This window comes from Podarcis raffonei, chromosome 7 (assembly GCF_027172205.1).
Source record: "Podarcis raffonei isolate rPodRaf1 chromosome 7, rPodRaf1.pri, whole genome shotgun sequence".
NCBI lineage: Eukaryota > Metazoa > Chordata > Lepidosauria > Squamata > Lacertidae > Podarcis > Podarcis raffonei.
The window spans coordinates 47,072,161-47,090,802 of NC_070608.1; the positions used below are offsets into that span (position 1 = coordinate 47,072,161).

Below are 18,642 nucleotides of genomic sequence, written 5' to 3' on the forward strand. Positions count from 1 at the left end.
TAAATCTTTTTTTTCTTGCATTCTTTCAATTATCAATGCAACATTTCATTTTGTACTTGGTCTTTTCCCAAAATACCCACAAAGCAGAATGGATTAAATTGCAGTTGTTGTTTTTTTTTGTTTAGGTTATAAGAAACAACAGCAGATGGCCACTCTTTCAAAAGAGAGAGACGAGCTTTCTAAGTCAATAACTGCATATAGAGACACGTTTGACACCAGAAATCAGCTTCTAACTGAACTGAAGCGTAAGTAACATACAAATACTGTTTTCATTTGAATGTATTTTTCATTGTTACAGACCAAGAGTTGCTAGCCTTTAGCACTTCAGTTGTTGCTGAATTACAACTCCTGTCAGTCCCTGCTAGCTTTACCAATGGTGAGGGATGATAATAATTATAGTTTAGCAGCATCTGCAGGGCCACAGATTAGTAAAGTTGTCATGTATTTTTATATGTGCTACTCCTTTTCAATAGTGCTTAAGTATAGTTTTGGATTGTGCAAATTAGAATAGGTCCCGATATCAAGACTTTTTGAATACATCTCTTGTTTTCTCATCAGTCATCTAATGTCGCAATGACATCAGGTGGTTGACATTGTCACAGATGAGGGGAGATTGTCAGGCGTGTTGTGATGCAAGCTCTGCTAGCTTCGCAAGCTCTGCACTTGGTGTTTAGGAAACAATGAGCACAGGATTTGGCCTGAGCTATGATGTACTGGTTCACAATATACAGCCACTCCCTGTGAGTAATTTCTTCATCCAGTAGTGTACACAGCTATTTGGTGTGAATTGAGCTGCACACATAGATCTCATTCGCACATTACCTTTAATCACAGTTGAAATAAACTATGCTTTAATGTGAATGAGCAGAATGCTGGTGCACAACGCTACTGAGAACACAGATGCTTTGCACCTGCCCTGCTCCTGTTGCAGCCATGCTACCAGAAACAAGCCACAGTCTGGTCTGCTTGTTGTCAAAATCTAGACTCATGGCCTGTTTGTCTTCTTGACTTCCTCTTGTGATTTGTTTGGAGAGAAAGGAACTATGAGTCCCGGTTCAGATGACAAGATGAACCAGACCATGGCCTATTTCCTGGTAACACAATAGGAACAGGGAAGGAGCAAACCGTCTCCGATTTCAGCATCCTGCACCAACCAGCATGCTACTTCCTCACATTAAACCAAGAGTGACTTTAGGTATGTGGTACGTGGACCAGACCATAGTGTGCTGAGAGCTGATTTTGTGACTGCAGCCGATGATAAAAGAACACAGCTGCAATCATGGAGATCATTCTGATTGCTCACTGTATGTATTGCTGATCTTTCTTTCTGTGGCCACGTATTCTTGTGTAGACATTCAGAAGAGTGATCTGACCCCAGAATCATTTGATAATTCTTAGCTGAGTGCGTAAACTATCACCACTGAAAGTATTAAGCTTCAGGTGGTATCATACATTTGTCTGTGCTTGCTCTGATTTATTATTATTATTATTATTATTATTATTATTATTATTATTATTTTGCACATGTGAATCAACAGTTGATGTTAATTCGGTTGACGATGAGACCAATGGTGTGGGTGGTTCCTCACCGCATGACAGCGTTAAGCATGCTGTGTGAACTTAACCTCAGACCAGCCGTAACTAATTTTTACTAACTCAACACATTGTTTCAGGTCAAGTTCAGGAGGCTGAAACAAGAGAGGCCCAACTGAAGGATAAACTGAAAAGACTTCGGATTGATATACCTCAGACTAACGTTGTATGGCCTTTTTCATTTTCTTTCATTTTTATCCATCAAGATATCTAACAAAATCCTAGTGAGGACAAGTAGAGTATGGCTTCAGGAAAGGCTTACACAAAAGTATCTATAGCATACAGTTCTTAGCCTCATACCTAGATAGATGACCCGACAAATTTCTCGCAAGGTTTAGATAGAAGCAAGACTTACAGTTTCATTAATACTTTTGTTTCCACTTAAGGTTTCTTTTTCTCAAGATTGTCACAGCCATTGTTATAACTTTTCTCAGCCCCCATTTTCAGTCCTCTGCTGTCCTTAGCAAGCGTATAAAGGGGCAACATGGTCTCTTACTCACTGATGCCCATTTTATTACAATCTGCCAATCGTATGGAACTATCTTTAAATTGTATCTTCATGGTGACTACTTGGTATGGCTCTCTGTTTTTATCTAGTGACTCACCTTTGGGATTGGGGTATCAGTTCATGTCACCACCAGTGCTATTTTTCTAGAAAAAGAAGTGCCAGAACTCACCATGAACGCCTCTATTATAACGGCAATGGCGCCCACCTGAGAGGTGCTGGAACTGAGTTCTGGCAAATTCCGGCTGGGGGAAAAACCCTGGTCACTACAAATCATAAGACTGTTTTGTGACTGTTTTGTGAGAACATGGAGACACAGTGCATATCAGGAACTGAGCCATGCTGAATCTCACCACATGAAGAAACTACAACCCAGGTGCAATTTCAGGTGACCTCACATGAAGTGATCCTGAATTTGTGAGAGAGCACACGCTCATTGTTCAGGAAAAGTAGAATGTAAGTTGCCTGTCTTAGGAGCCCATTAGTTAGCAGTCTGCCAGCTGATAGCAAGGTAACTTGCAGATTCTGCTATTTGGTTCAAATGAGCAGTGTTTTGAAGCAAAGCTTCTAATCTGCATCTACAGTGTAATCTTGTGCATATCTACTCAGAAATCAGTTCCATTGACTACAGGTAGGTAGCCGTGTTGGTCTGCCGTAGTCGAAACAAAATAAAAAAATTCCTTCCAGTAGTACCTTAGAGACCAACTAAGTTTGTTACTGGTATGAGCTTTCGTGTGCATGCACACTTCTTCAGATATCTTTGACTACAGTTTGGCCTACTCCCATGTAAGTGTGCATAAAGTTGCAATGACAAACTATTGTCAGTTGGATACAGCTTTTTACATCAAGCACAGAAAAATCCTAACTTCATTTTGAGATGTTTAAGAGTGATAAATTCACTTTCTTACTTAAAATTCTAATCAGAGAACGAATAGGTTATATCCAATTGGTGCATGAATAGGTTATATCCAATTGGTGAATCGTCTGTCATTGGAACATTGATCAAGGGGACTTTAGGGAGGAGGGGAAATTGCTGAAGATCACATTTATGTCTGTTCTTTGACAGAATGCTCTGCTTAAATCAAAGAGCTATCTGTGAGTGGAGGGATACCAGCTAGATACAATGCAAAGTACTGTATTTACTCAAATGTAATGTGCCATCAGATCTAATGTGGACCAAAACCTTGAAACCAAAAAAGTATTTGCTGGTGAATGTAAATGCACCATCAAATCCAATGTGCACCCTAATTTTCATAGCGTAATTTGGCCAAAAATGGTGCGCCTTACATTTGAGTAAATATGGTATTTAATAATGCTTCATATGCAAATAATCTACTCTGGTCATGTTTGGATATAAAACTAAACCATGAAGAATAGTTTGTTTAACCATACTGTGCACACAACTCAAGCTCTTTTGCTTTACGACTCCCTTAGTTCATACAGACTAGAGCCACTAGCTCAACATTACATCAAAATCAGTACTTGTGATTTATTTTACTTGATGGTGCATACCTTCAGTAAAGAATTTATCTTAATTTTCAGCTGCACTTTGCTTATTCTCTACTAAAAGAGAAAATCTCTGAGCGGGAAGGAATAATGAAACAACCTAGAAGAACATGCACATGTTCCGATTATCCCAAAGACAAAGATGTTTTGGGCAAGGTGAGTTTTGTCTTAATTCTTTATAAGATCATCTAATTTTTTTAAAAAAACTAGTCCTCTAGGATACCATACACTGTTCTCTCTTTTCATTACATATGAAATGGTGGTGTGAAGATAAGATAGTGGATAAGAAAAATTAAAAATAAGAAAAATATTAGTTCTTAGGACGTTCTGTAGTACTTTCCTCACATTTCCCCCTATCATTATCTTTATTATGTATACTAGCAGTATGCAATATAACATAATAGTCTGAGCTACATGTTTTTCTCTTTTTACAATGGACCCAGCAATGAATAAATTTTATCTATATCTATATATATTTTCTCTGTTTCAGATAGGACTAGGTCTTTTACATAGCCAAGTAATCTAATGGTTGGATCTACTGGTAGTTTGTATCCCATTATTTCTTCAGTTTTGTATAGTATACTTGTCAAAAAAGGTCATTTTAGGGCAAGGCCAAAAAATATGACCCATGTCATATTTTTGTTATATTTTTTACAGTATTGCCAGCACTAGAGAACTGTAATTGGGGCCTGTCTGTTATAGCAGATGAGAATGGAAAAGGTGAATAAAACTTCCATAAGGGCACTTGTTAATATTACCCCAGGAAGCCAGTAACACTGCAAAGGAACCATCTCGTTTCTTCCTTAACTTCTCCTGCCATGTCACACTGAAGGATAGTCCATGTATAACTGTGTCTTTCTGCACAGCTATTTCCATGTCCAGCTTCTTGTCTCACCTTTCCTGGCTACAACAAACATTCTTCAAATGGCGGTATCTGTGATTTCCTGTAGGCTTGAAGCCTAGCAAAAATAGCAATGTCTTGACTTTCTAACTAGACTGAGGGCACAGGGAATCTATATTTTTCCTCCCATTAGGGGAAAAAACCTCATCCTTTCAAATACATTATTTTATTTTGTCAGATTTCACACTTAGCACAAATTGAAGATAATGAAGCAGCAAAGGTTATTTCTTGGCATTTGGCAAGTGACATGGACTGTGTTGTCACTTTGACTACTGCTGCAGCTCGTCGTATCTTTGATGAAACCAAAGGTCAGCAGCAGGTGTTGCCTCTTGATTCTATTTATAGGAGGAGTCTTCCAGACTGGAACAGGTAAGGTTTCTGTATTCTTTCCTAATCTAAATAATGCTTGGTATTCAAATTTTCAGAGTTCTTAATATTTTCAGATTTTTTAAGCAATAGATGTATGGTTGGGAAGTTAAATTCTGTGCCTGCTTTATAGATTGACAGCACATTCATTTTGTGTCTATTGCATCCATAAAACCCTGATGATGACTTGTTTGTTTTGTCCATTTGTTTGTCATGTTAAATCATTTTCTTCCCCTTCTTATGGTTCTGGTTCATATGATTTATATTGTACAATCGAACCTTGGTTTTTGAACAGCTTAGTTCTCAAATGTTTTGGCTCCTGATCGCCGCAAACCCAGAAGTAAGTGTTCTGGTTTGCAAACTATTTTTGGAAGCTGAACGTCCGACAGGGCTTCCGCGGCTTCTGATTGGCTGCAGGAGTTTCCTGCAGCCAATCAGAAACCATGCTTTGGTTTCTGAACATTTTGGAAGTCAAACAGACTTCTGGAACCGATTCCGTTTGACTTCTGAGGTACGACAAGGTAATCGTAATCGCTTATGGAAATACCAACATCCACCAGCATAATGTCTAAACACAAAGTCTGAAATCCTAACCCCACATACCTGGAAGTAAGTCCCATTGAATTCAGTGAGATTTGCTTCTGAGGAGATGTGGTTAGGATTGTGCTGTAAATATTGCTTAACTTTTATTTGGTGAAGGGTTGTGTTCAGTGGTTGCCTGAGCAGAAGGCAACTCATGCAACAAATCTTTCTCCTCTTCCTATGCAGCTCATTGCTGAAGCAAGATCCCTTTGCTCAATTCTGGGCACTTCCCCTGTATGACACAGCCCCCGCTGTTCAGCCCATCCGCACCAAAGGTTTGAGGGTTGCTGAAGGAGGAAGGGTTGAGACAGATTGGTTGCATGGATTGCCTTTCACTCATGCTGCCAACATCAATGCCAAAAGAAAATAACTTCTTTGACTTATTTCTAACTAGGCCTTTACCTCACTTACAAAATGGAAGAAATACTTTCAAGGCTATAGGAAATCCTGTGTTTGCCAGGAACTTGCTAACATTTCCGGAGCACACAGAGAATTGCCAGACAGGTAAACATCATGGGAACAGCAAAACTTGGAATTATAGTGTGCTCTGATAAGTTTAGTGGCAGCAATTTTGAGAGGTATGAAGTCTTGTCTCTCTCTCTCTCTCTCTCTCACACACACACACACACACAATATTATATATATATACACACACTATCATCTTCTCAAGTTTCCTCTCTGAAAAAGTGTTCATTAAAACTCATGAGAGCTGGACTAGAATGAGTAATTGGAAGGTATCATTAACAGAATGATCAACCATAAACTGAATGATCCCTAATGATGATTTTATTTTAAGCAGGGTTTAAAGACACATTCTAGCATTTGCACCTTGCTTTTTATTAAAGAATTGATTATTGTGGTAGCTGCTTAATGTGCAATTTATACCTGTCTACTCAGAACTAAGTCTCACTGAGTTCAAGGGGCCTTTCTCCCAGGTAAGTGTGAATAAAATTGTAGCCTAAGGCCAATATCTGATGAAGTCCTGTTGCTTGCCCAAGGATTTCTACTTGAGCAACAGAACTTCCATCTCTTGGTGTCTTGTTTACCCTTCCCAAATCTGTCCCAGAGGATTGAAGAAACCCCCAGAATAGATTTAGGTGCCGCAACCCAAACACCTTGTGCTAGCACTTGGTTGAGTACTCCTCTAGTAAAGGTAAAGGTACCCCTGACCAACAGGTCCAGTTGTGACCGACTCTAGGGTTGCGCGCTCATCTCGCTCAAGAGGCTGGGAGCCAGCGCTTGTCTGAAGGCAGCTTCCGGGTCACGTGGCCAGCGTGACGAAGCCGCAGCTGGCGAGCCAGCACCAGCGCAGCACACGGAACGCCGTAGAGTACTCCTCTAAAACCCTATTAAACAACATAAGGTTTTTAAAAATTTCTAATCATGCCCCAGTATGTTTTAGTTGGGGGGGGGAGTTCACTACTTGGGAAGAATTTGTGGAAGTCCATTACTTTAATCTTGAGAAATACTGGAATTGAAAAAAGGTTCTTTTTTTTTACATATGAAGGAACAGTGAAAAATAACCTAGTGTGAGATGCTTTTAAGGCATTCATAACAAAGTCGTTTATTAATCTTTCAGTTTTAAAGAAGAAATTCAAAGAAAGGAGGGATATCCATGATGGCTGTAGTTTTGGAAAGCAGACATAAATCTGAACACTTTTCAGATCATTAGAATGATTTTTAGTGGAAAGCTGGAATCAAGTGAATGTGGTTCTCTTGCAGGAGGGCAGATTTTTTTATTCAGTCTTGCTACTAAATTCCAGCTATAAAATCCCAGCTGGAATTATGTTTAAATGTTACCTCTGATAGTCATGTGACTCGGAAGTAGGAATCTGTCAACTAACATTTGGAGAGCAAGACAATTAAAAATTTATCCCCTCTTGCAAGAGTAATTTCCCCAAATATCTGGCCACATTATTTAAATGACACAAAAGTATTATGCAAAATTAAATGGTCCTTTCTGTATCAAACTGGAGATTTTCAATATCAATTCCATTTTTAAGACATGCATCAAAGCTTTTTCATCCATGTCGATACTATCATTGTTATATTCAGTTTTGAAACCATGTACATGGTATGTTATGCTTGTTACTTTTGACTTGTATTATACTACTTGTTGGGAGTCAGAAGTGGGGAGAGTGCTATTGCGCTCATGCTCCTTGCAGGCTTTCCATTGGCAACTGGTTGTGAGAACAGGGTGCTGGACTAGATGAGCCTTTGGTCTGATCCAGAAGGGCTCTTATAGTAGCAGTATTTCCCCATCTAGTATAGCATTTCAGAGTTCCACTGAACTATGTCAAAATATCAGCGCTGTGTTCTGTATTTATATTCAGCCTTATAATGGGTAGGTGATAAAGAAAACAGTGATTTGTATAGAGGTTGGAATTTTAAACATTAAAGTCTCATTATTTCATTTACCTTTCTAGTGTTTGGGATGCTTTTAGGAGATGCCATTCTTATTGACAATTTGGATGCTGCCAATCATTACAGAAAAGAGGTGTGTATTGCCACTTCAGATGTTTTCGTTTTGTACATACATGAGAGAGGCAGAGGCAGAATAGAATTCAGCCGTGTTTCTACGATACTTGCAACATATAGAAGTCTCAAACACCTCAGGGCTTGCACTGTTTTCTGAAGTTCCTTATGTTGTTTTGGGGTTCACTTCAGTGTGTCAGTGTTGTTAAAATTACCTGTTGCATGTCACAGACTTGCCACATATTTATTAATGAATATTAAACCTATCTGTACAGCTTGTTAAAAACACACATTGCCCAGCATTATTGACAAGAGACGGAGAGAGAATTCGTAGCAATGGAAAGTTTGGAGGTCTTCAGAATAAAGCCCCTCCCATGGATAAGCTTCGAGGAATGGTTTTTGGAGCACCTCTGCCGCAACGATGCAAAATTCTCTCTGAACAGATAGGTGTGTTCAAAGCATAATATATTAAATAGTTATTTGTACAGCTTTTCTTAAAATTTTACTGTTTTTAGAAATTCAGTCTGACTCTTAACTAAATATAGTTGGCATTTCATATTGCTGCTGAAACAATTGCAATTACTAAATGAGAATCTAGTGACATTAGATTCTTTTAGCTTTCTTACATGTGTTTGAGTTTGCACCACAGCCCTTTGGTACAGGCAAATCACAGATTAATGAAAAATGTATTCACGTAATTGGTAAATAAAACTTTGTAAGCAATTATTCTGAAATGAATCGTGAAATATTGTCTTCCATTTTCGATCGCTATTGTATTTTAATATTCTGTTGGAAGCTGCCCAGAGTGGCTGGGGAAACCCAGCCAGATGGGCGGGGTATAAATAATAAATTATTATTATTATTTGCATCAATAACCATAGTTAGAGATAATGTGACGCTTACAGCTCAGTTTTCAAATCTAGGACTTGGTGGCATTGTGTTGATGGCCTAGTGCAAGACTCCAGGTTAGGATATCGTGCAGATTCTGTACCATTGCAACAAGATGTGATGCCCATTGCCAAGTGCAGTGGTGTGGGATTGAAAAATTTCCACTACTATAATTCTGTGCAAAATTCCCCTTTTTAAACTCCATAGTAAGTGTTCCTAAGACTGTATCTTAGATTCACTTTGTTAATCCCCACCTCAGTCAATTATTTTCCTACTTTTGGCTACTGGAAACACATTAATGTATTTTATACAGCACATAAAATGATATACTTTTCAGTTTTGTTCAGTTAATTTAAGACAGATAAACTTGTTAAATCTGAAATCCATCAGTGTTTGAGACACTGGGGGGGGGGGCAGGAATAATGAAAATCCGTATCACTGCTTCTGTGACATTATAGTTCTCTGGTAGCATATTGTCCTAAGTGCCTTTGCAGTTGGGTGGGCCTCTTGAGTGTAATAAACTTTTAAACAATATAGAGCTTGTGTGTTGGAACAGAGCAATTTAATCTCCAAAACTGTGTTTTTAAGGCCATATCATAAATTACCGTGTTCTTATACAGATACCATTTGCTTGTAGTTTAAATGCAGAATAAATAAAATGTGAATGTTGATGGGTACATTTGTTACAAGTGTTCCTAAATCAGTGGTGGGAAACCTGACCAGCAGGCTTGCCAGGCCTTGGAGACTGTCCCACCTAGTGGTTTGGGGCAAATCACGCACACCTTTCCTGCATCTGATTTCATATAGTAACATCAGATGCAGGAAACTTCAAGTTGTGGCTAAAATTAAGATGAATCAGGAGTGCATTGTTGATTCTTCCTTTGCAATTGAATTCAAGCCAGGTGATGAGATCCTAAAGTCATGCCTGCAAAGGAAAAATATCTCTTTGCCTTGCCCAGCAACAGAAAAAGGTGCCCAATTCAAAAAGTGCTGGCTTTTTGGTTCAAAAGAATTGACTGTGTGCTTAGAGTGCATTTCCAATTCTTCCTTTGAATTGCTTGCTAGAGTTTAAGCCTGGAATGCAAAGAATCCTTTGCAGGGGCTTGCTGCAGGAATCTACAGAGTACACCCATTTCTGCCCAAAAAGAAGGACTTGCTATTTTCTGCAAGGGTCTTCCTTTGCACCTGACTTTATATATGACATCTCACCCACCTGTTAAAATGCCTGTGAGGGTGGTGGAGCTCAGAATACAGCCCACCAGCTAGCTCCTCCTCCCCCACCCAGTCTAAACACATGCAGTTTTCTCTGGACTACAATGATATATATTTATGAAATTCATTATGTTTGAAGAATATTTTAGTAACCTTTTTTTTAAAAAAAAAGTTACGGACACAATTTCATTGTTATCCTGTCCATACTTATCTAGAAGCTAACCACAGTGAGTGGGGCTTAATTTGTGAGTAGATATGTGTGGTACTGCACTGTTAACAGCTTTACTGTCTGTTATTTATTGCTACTGTTCGTAAAACTTTTGGCCTTGTGCCTTACTATCCTATTATTCTTTTACATGTTAGATCTCCTTCAGCAGTACCAGAAAGCAGTTGCATGGCTTACTAATAAGAAGACAGACCTTGATTTCCAGGAGCAATTATATAATAGTCCAGAAACGGAAAAAAAGAAAGAAGAGCTTGCAGACCAGGAAAAAAGACTCAAGTCAATAGAGCAGGAATTGGGTATGTTACTCACACATTCACTTTTACATGATGGAGTTGAAATGTTGATCTCAGAGGAAGTGCCCCCTCTGACCTACCTTGTGAGCCCAGTTTCACAACACAAGGTCCTTTCTGCAGGAAGGGAAATTGTGGATTTATTTGCAAATAATTACTTGTGGATAATACTCTCAGACCTTGAACTACAGTTACTTTTTGTATTAGCTTTAAAAATCTAATTCATGCTTGGTATGCTTGTGCCTTTTATTTCTGAAGTTATATGTACTAGATTTGAAAACAACAGTAATGTTTGTGATCTTCATAGGCATTACCTCATCTGGTCGATGCTCCAAATCTTCAGTTCACATGGAAGAACTTGATACATTTGACAATCCTAGCCCTCCAAAAAGAATGCGGAGAGAAACAGCAAAACGGTCACTCAGGTTTGTTTGTGAGATTCTAAAGTAGTTGGTGTTTTTTTTAAAACGCCCAGTTTTGTGGTGCTTTTGCATGAATATGCATGTACAGGGAATATCCTACAACTAACTGATTCCACCTGACAGTGGTAGTAATACTGCATATAGTCTTTGCATGAGGGTAAGGAAAAAGGGAAGAAGGAAAAAGGGAAAGGATAATTACAACAAAAACCTTGCCTGATATTTGTATTACATTTATGCAGTTTCTAAAATGACCTGTGCTTATTTTTTGTAGTCCAGAAGAATGGGTATCATCTCCTCCCATGAAGAAACAGCAGCAAAGAGCAACACATAGATCAGATGTTAATGGAACAGCCCGAAAAAAGAAACCATAGACTATAAACAGATTTCTTAAAAAGTAACTGTATATTGAAATATGTACAAGCTGGGGAAAAATAAATTCATGTTAACCACCATTCTTGTATACTTCTAGAGAAACGTTGTTAGTAACAACTGTTAAGCTTTATTTTGTATAGCTTTTTCTATGGTTATTAGACTTCAGTATGTGGAAGTAATAAATATGCTTTTTTATTTATGATAACACATTCAGATTTTACAATAAAATGGCTACAATACTACAGATTTTTCTATTACTATATAAGGTTGCAATTTAGATTGTTTGAATGTGTTCCCTAAGGGTTTTTAAAATAAAGCGTTGTATCCATATGTAAAGTCCCTAAGCACTGCCCCCATTAAATCTGTGGAGAAGAGCTGAACTAAAATGATTGATAGACATTCTTATGCTTTTATTCACTACTTGTATGAAAGCAGTTAGAGGCATTTTTCAAATATGGTCAAACTTGCTACTACTCCAGATGCAGACAGATGCCACTGATTGGGGATGAGCAGCAACCTGACACATGGATACTACTATCTGCCAAAGTAAGTAACTTGAGTATACTAGTTGTTCTAAATTGGCCACTACCTTCCAGAGACTGGGGGAATATATGCTAAAACACAGCTTACAAGTCTCATCTGGCAGAAGGACCACTGTCTCCTGCAGTGATGAAACAAGGGCCTAAGTGCAGGTTGGGGAACCTGTGGGCCCTTCAAATGTTGAACCACAGCTCTCACCATCCCTGGCCATTGGCTGTTCTGGCTAGAGTAGATGGGAGTCCAGCGGCATCTGGAGGACCACAAGTTCCCTACCCCTGGGCCTAGTGGGTTCATTTTAAGAGAACTCTCAAGCAGAGAGGATCTGCCAGGCTCTCTGAGGCATAACTGCCCTAGATGCTCCAGCTAAGCCTGCAAAATTATGAGACTCAGATCACTTCCATCCCAAGTCAAGAGTGAAGAGAAAAATCAGCAACCCCTTCGGGGTCTCTCCTGTGAGCTACAGCAGCAGAATGTAGGAGAACAGTCTGGTGGGAAGTGGTACACATCCCAGCCATTGAATGCCAGGCAAGGGTGAGAGGGTGATTGTTTAGTGATTCTCTGAGAAGCCTACTCCTTTGTATAAACAACTAGAGAGAAAGGGGAAGGTGAGGAGTTAAATGAAACCCTTAGATGTGCAGAGACAGTCAGGTACTAACCACCCTAATAAAGGAAGATATACTGGGAACAGCAGATCTGTTCTACCCATGTTTTCAGTGGTGGAGTGTTCTATCCTGTTCCATATCATTTGGGACAGGAAGAAAACGACCTCTCAAAGGAGTTGGGAATTTTGCTGCACTGCAATTATATTTTTATGAAAGATTACTAGTTTGATCTTCATAGAGTCATAGTTTTCACACACTATAGTAATATTGTCCTAAATTACAGGGTTTGGTTTTTTAAGTGTTCCAATGCACGCACCGAAAGAGGAAGCTCTGGGTCACGTGCATAGGTATATATAGGACCCTTGATTCATTTAGCTTGCGTCCCATTGGCCTGATTAAACCCAGCATCAAGGGACCTACCAATTGGGTGTTGTGGCTAATCAATCAAACCCACCCACAACACAGGGTTTGGTTGCCAGGTCTCACCGCAACATGTGTCCCCTTTAAGGCAGGACCCGATTTGTTAGTGATCCTGTCCTCTGTACTAATTCATAGAATCATAAAATCCTAAGAGTTGGAAGGGACCCCAAGAGGCATCTAGTCCAGCCCTCTGCATTAAAGGATTCTATTAAAGGAATCTGAACCAAGCTGAAGTAACCACATTGACTATATGGAGTCCCAGATTTTAAATAGTTTACATATGTGAATCTTAAGGGACTTCTTGCTTAATCTGAGAAAGCCAAGCAGACAGGTCTGAAAAAGGCTGCTTTACACTAGCTGTGCACAACTAGGGCTGAATTGAGGCCTTTATTATCTCCTCTTTACCCATTCTGAGGCTATCTGCTATCAGATTATACATGTGAGTCGCAAATAGGCTTAGTGTGTCAATTTGTTTTTCTGGTGCACATGTTTGGTAAGTATTTATGTAAAAGCCAAAACACCAGATTTCTGTCTTAAGGAACTAATAATTTAAAAATTGAAAGTAGGAAATGCAATAGAAGGAAGTAATTGGGTAAATACATGCCGGTATAGAATACCAAGAATCCATTTTTTTTATTTTTTTCTGCTACAAATACAAGGCTGAAAATGTGTGTTCAAAATCTATTCAAATCTCAAAAGCCAGAACTTGAGTAGGTCTCTAATGGCAGAGATTCTAGAGTTCCTCCAAGAGTCTGTTCCAAATATGTTTAAACTTTAGCTGGTAAGCTGGGTTTAGTAAAGATGACGACTCTGGGGAAAATCATCCACAGAGCAAGTATTCCTTAAAAAGACTTAAAAATTAATTTACTTGCAATATACCCATTTGCTCTCTCTCTGTGTGTGAAGATTAGCATTACAAATTGTGATGGAGAACTCAAAGGGAGTTCAAAGAACTAGCCTTCTGAAAGTGTTGTCACTCAAGATGCTTTTCCTACATCAACACAGTGGCAACACAGGGGCAGACATTAAAGATGTGTGTGTGTTTCATAAATCTTTCAAGATAACATTTGTGAGAGCAGTGGAGCAGTTAGGTAATTTTAGACTCTACTTAATGGTCTTAGGACCTCTTTTGATGATAGTGCTTTACCCACTGCCTTGTGGGACATCTTCATGGGGAAAAGGGCTAAAGAGTAAACCCTACACAAATCCAGAGTGGAGTACCAAGGGTGGTTTGATGGAGTCTTGTATGCCTCCTTCTCCTGCAGCCAAGCTGGTCCCAAATGTATTGCTTTCCTTTGGACCATATTAGTGAGGCCATGGGGAAGGCAGTTGTTATCCAGGCAGCCCAGGACCTCCATATACACTGCTACAGCTTGCATCCCAGACAGAGCCATAGCAGGTGCTGTAACCTTAAAACAGTGCATTTTATTCTCAGAAGGTTTTCTTACTCGATTTGTGCAAATCTATTTTAGAACATGCTTTGAAGGCTCCTATGTTGGAGCAGTCGCTCTAGATGCACCCACAGCTTGTTATCTCTTGCATGCATGTTAACTGTTCATGCCACCTCTCTCATTAAGACAGCTATTCTGAAGACTGTCAGAGCATTCATTAGGTTTCAAGTATGCCATATTATTAGTGCTGCCAGAAACCATTATTTTTGACATCTGGAGAAGCACTCTGGTTTAATTAAGAGAACAAATGAGGTGGCATTAGTAACCTATATTAGTCAGGACAATTTATATATGTTCTGGGGAGAAGTTATATCTATGTTAACCTTTTTCTCTGCAAGTTTGTTCAAACTATTATCCTGAGCATAGTTTGCAGCTTTAGAGCAAGTGTTGACAGTCTTGCATTATCCACTCAAAACAGCAAAGGGAAATATAATGAGTGTGAAAAACCTAGACTGGGTCTCACAGCACTTGAAATTAATCGTTACGCCCTGAATCATATTAAGACCATTGCATACAAGACTCCATCAAACCACCCTTGGTACTCCACGTGGGTGGCGCTGTGGGTTAAAGCCTCAGCGCCTAGGACTTGCCGATCGAAAGGTCGGCGGTTCGAATCCCCGCGGCGGGGTGCGCTCCCGTCGCTCGGTCCCAGCGCCTGCCAACCTAGCAGTTCGAAAGCACCCTCGGGTGCAAGTAGATAAATAGGGACCGCTTACCAGCGGGAAGGTAAACGGCGTTCCGTGTGCTGTGCCGGCTCGCCAGATGCAGCTTGTCACGCTGGCCACGTGACCCGGAAGTGTCTCCGGACAGCGCTGGCCCACGGCCTCTTGAGTGAGATGGGCGCACAACCCTAGAGTCTGGCAAGACTGGCCCGCACGGGCAGGGGTACCTTTACCTTTACCTTTTAAGGCTTCTGTTACTCATTTCTGTGCTCAGATCAGTCTTCCAGTATCCTGGAAATGAAGGACTGTGGGGTTTTCCATTTCTGGTACCAAAAACAAGTTCCAAGGTTGGACAGATTTTACTGGAAAATGGCTTAAAATGTAGCCATCTGTATAGATGAGTCTAAATTAAGGCACTTGCTCTGTATAGAGCTACACTGTTGTTACCAGTCATTAAACGCACTGCTTTGCTTTGCAGGCAGTCATGACTGCTTAAACTTGTGTTTAGTGGGATAATACTCAGAGGGAAAACACAGAAACAAAGGACTCCTGAGACTCGTGAATTACAGCATCTGAGTAATGAAGTCCATATGATTGCTGTCGGAAGACAGTTTGCTATTTATGGCAGCAATGTATATCCCAGGCTTGTATTCAAGAAGACAATTAAACCAACTCATGTAGCATTCCTACTGCCATGGAATAGACTTTTTATTTTAATAGCAACATAGAAATAAGTTTGGCAGTCATTATAAATATGCAAGGCTTCACTGGAGCCAAGTCTCAGCCCCAGCACATATGAAATAGCATATTAATGTATTTGTGTGGGTATCTCCTGCTACAGAGGGCCAGTGTCCTAACATGCCCCCGATCTACCCACCCTTCCTTGAAGCAAACTATGCACCATCTAGGGATTTCTGGGGACAGGCTCTAGAAAAGTCATATAATGAACAGATGCAACCTTCCCCCTCCCCCCGTATCCAACAGATGCAGCTTTTCTTGTCCCTGCAGAACAAGCTGCACCTGTCAAAAATCTACCACAAAGGGAGAAAAGAATGGTTACTCTCCTTTTTCAAAAGATGTACCACTGATTCACCCCACCCGAATCTGGGTTTGGGGAGAGTTATATCTATGCTAACACCTCTTCTCCTGTACCGCTCAGTTTTATAAATCAAAGCACTGCCAACGCAGCCTATACATTTTCCTGTCATTTGTCCAAACGGCAATGCATGCCAAAAGCCAAAGCCATGCTGTATTTAAATTCATATCCCAAACTGCTCCTATAGGAACTTCTCATTTTGTATCTTCATCACCACCACCATCACCACCACAACAATAATAAATGCCCCTTCAGGTTTAACAGTAAGTCCAAACAGAAAGCCTTTTCATCACATGTGGAAAACATTTAGTCAAAGATCTTGGGAACACTCCCAGAAAATGGAGCTCTACTTATGTGAGGCAGCCAAGAATGCCTCTCTCTCAGACAGCCTTTGCCATTTGAGCACAGTGCTGTAAACATTTGTTTATTCCAGCTTCTATTTTGCCTCTTCCTTACACTTCAGGCTGTTAATCGTTTTTTCAAAAAAGTATTGCAGTAAAAATAGTATGCCCAGCTAAATGTGTATATAAAATGTAGAAATTAAAATGACCCCACACTTGCTTAACTTAAGATGGAAAAGGCCAACTCAACAACAGCAAATGTTTTACAGCACGTAGGTTCAGACTCTGAAGAATCTTCATATATTTATATATTACATCTAGCGTAAAGGTAAAGAGACCCCTGACCATTAGGTCCAGTCACGGACGACTTTGGGGTTGTGGCGCTCATCTCGCTTTACTGGCTGAGGGAGCTGGCGTACAGCTTCCGGGCCATGTGGCCAGCATGACTAAGCCGCTTCTGGCGAACCAGAGCAGCACATGGAAACGCTGTTTACCTTCCCACCGGAGCGGTACCTATTTATCTACTTGCACTTTGATGTGCTTTCGAACTGCTAGGTTGGCAGGAGCAGGGACCGAGCAACGGCAGCTCACCCCGTCATGGGGATTTGAACCGCTGACCTTCTGATCGGCAAGCCCAAGAGGCTCAGTGGTTTAGACCAATGCGCCACCCGCATCCCTACATCTAGCATAGTCTTACCTAATTAAGTTTGTATAACAGCTCATCGGTGACATCTAAGTCTGGGATTTTCTTACTATGCCCAGGAGCATCTTTTCTGCCCTACATTTGAAGAAGGGTTCTGGGGAACTTGTTCATTACTTTGTGTCAATTTAGGCAGTTGTATCAAATATATTATCCTACATTTATTCTCAGATTCTCCATGGGCAGGGGGTTCTACAACTGAGCAGCAGCTACCAAGAACACTAAGGGTGCAGCAGACTTCTGCTTTTGTGACAGAACTTTCCACTTTCTCACCTCCTCCTCCTCCTCCCCTGTCCCCGCAAACACCTCCCCCCAAATCTGTTCTTATGGGATGGGGAACTCTCTCAAGCAGATTGGTGGACCTGAAATGGCAGGACAGGAGGAGGAAAGCCCTGTTGCAACCACTGGCACAACATTGGATATTGCTCCACATGTCCACGTTAGTAATGCAAAATTATTTTATTTGCTAACTTTTACTAGTATAAAAATAACTGGCATAGTCATGGTACAAAGTTGGGATTTCCTTTTGCACAACCACAACTCATACAAAATAAATACAATAGCATTTTTAATATATATGTCACCTAATGCAGTTAGGGAATGTGTAGCAATGCAGATGTTGCTGGACCCCAACTTCCACCAGTCCCAACCAGCATGGCAAATGGTCAAGGATTATGGGAGCTGTAGTGTAACAGCATCTGGAAAGTCGCATGTTCCCCACCCGTGAAATAGAGTTTGGGGAAATTGTGTTGTTTTTTCCTCACTTATGTCCCTAAAGGGTGGAGAATGAAGCTTAGGCAGCAGTTGGCTTATTTGATGTTTTGTTACTTCATTAAAAGGAAGCAGTTGACAGTTCACCAGTTAATCTCACTCTCTGGTTATACAAACACATTTGCCATCTAAGGCGAGGGGGGAAACTTGGTGGCAGAATCAAAATATGTTTTCGAGGTAATTTTTAGCACAGCTGAAACAGATGTAACTTGATGTGATATTAGATCAAGCCAAATATTTTCTATATAAAGACATGTCAGTGTTTCCTGTTATTTTGATTAAGTCACTGTTAATATTTGGCACTTAGTCATTCAGATTAGAACATAGCAACGACCTCAGTAAATGCACTATTTTCTCTTGTTGCTTTGCGGTAATGGAGAGATATATGATTAATTTACTAGTCTTCAGGGATGCAAATAGTTTTATTTCCTTTCAGGGTGTATATGCATCAGTCATAGTCCATGGCAGCCTTGTCTAACCCCATGACCTCCAATTCCCATCAGGTCCCAACCAACTTGCTTATCACATGCCTGCTGGCTGAGGCTGATGGGAATCAGAGTCCAGAACATCTTGAGGGCACCAAAATGGGGAAGGCTATGGCTCTTTCGGGATTAGACTAGATACGATTGTCTTTTCTCACCAGGAAGAGGTCTTGAAGCATCCAGCAACTGTTCACTGATATTAAGTGCAATATACTTGCAGCTGTAAATCAGAGCCCAGC

General features: G+C 40.2%; 1 protein-coding gene across 5 annotated transcripts in view; it reads left to right on the plus strand.

The window, feature by feature from the left end:
- The window catches only part of SMCHD1 (structural maintenance of chromosomes flexible hinge domain containing 1), a 60,050-nt gene extending 48,470 nt beyond the window's left edge, over positions 1-11,580 (plus strand). For 2 of the 5 annotated variants that reach the window (XM_053396444.1, XM_053396449.1), the window contains 10 exons: positions 126-245; positions 1,674-1,759; positions 3,641-3,760; positions 4,684-4,874; positions 5,848-5,957; positions 7,880-7,950; positions 8,204-8,375; positions 10,392-10,550; positions 10,852-10,969; positions 11,238-11,580. In XM_053396444.1, coding sequence (XP_053252419.1) covers positions 126-245; positions 1,674-1,759; positions 3,641-3,760; positions 4,684-4,874; positions 5,848-5,957; positions 7,880-7,950; positions 8,204-8,375; positions 10,392-10,550; positions 10,852-10,969; positions 11,238-11,337 — 1,247 coding nt within the window. In that variant the 3' untranslated portion in view covers positions 11,338-11,580. Of the gene's footprint in view, positions 1-125; positions 246-1,673; positions 1,760-3,640; positions 3,761-4,683; positions 4,875-5,847; positions 5,958-7,879; positions 7,951-8,203; positions 8,376-10,391; positions 10,551-10,851; positions 10,970-11,237 lie in introns of those variants that run through there. The other 3 variants (XM_053396446.1, XM_053396448.1, XM_053396447.1) reach the window with 3 other exon arrangements.
- The last annotated feature ends 7,062 nt before the right edge of the window (positions 11,581-18,642 follow it).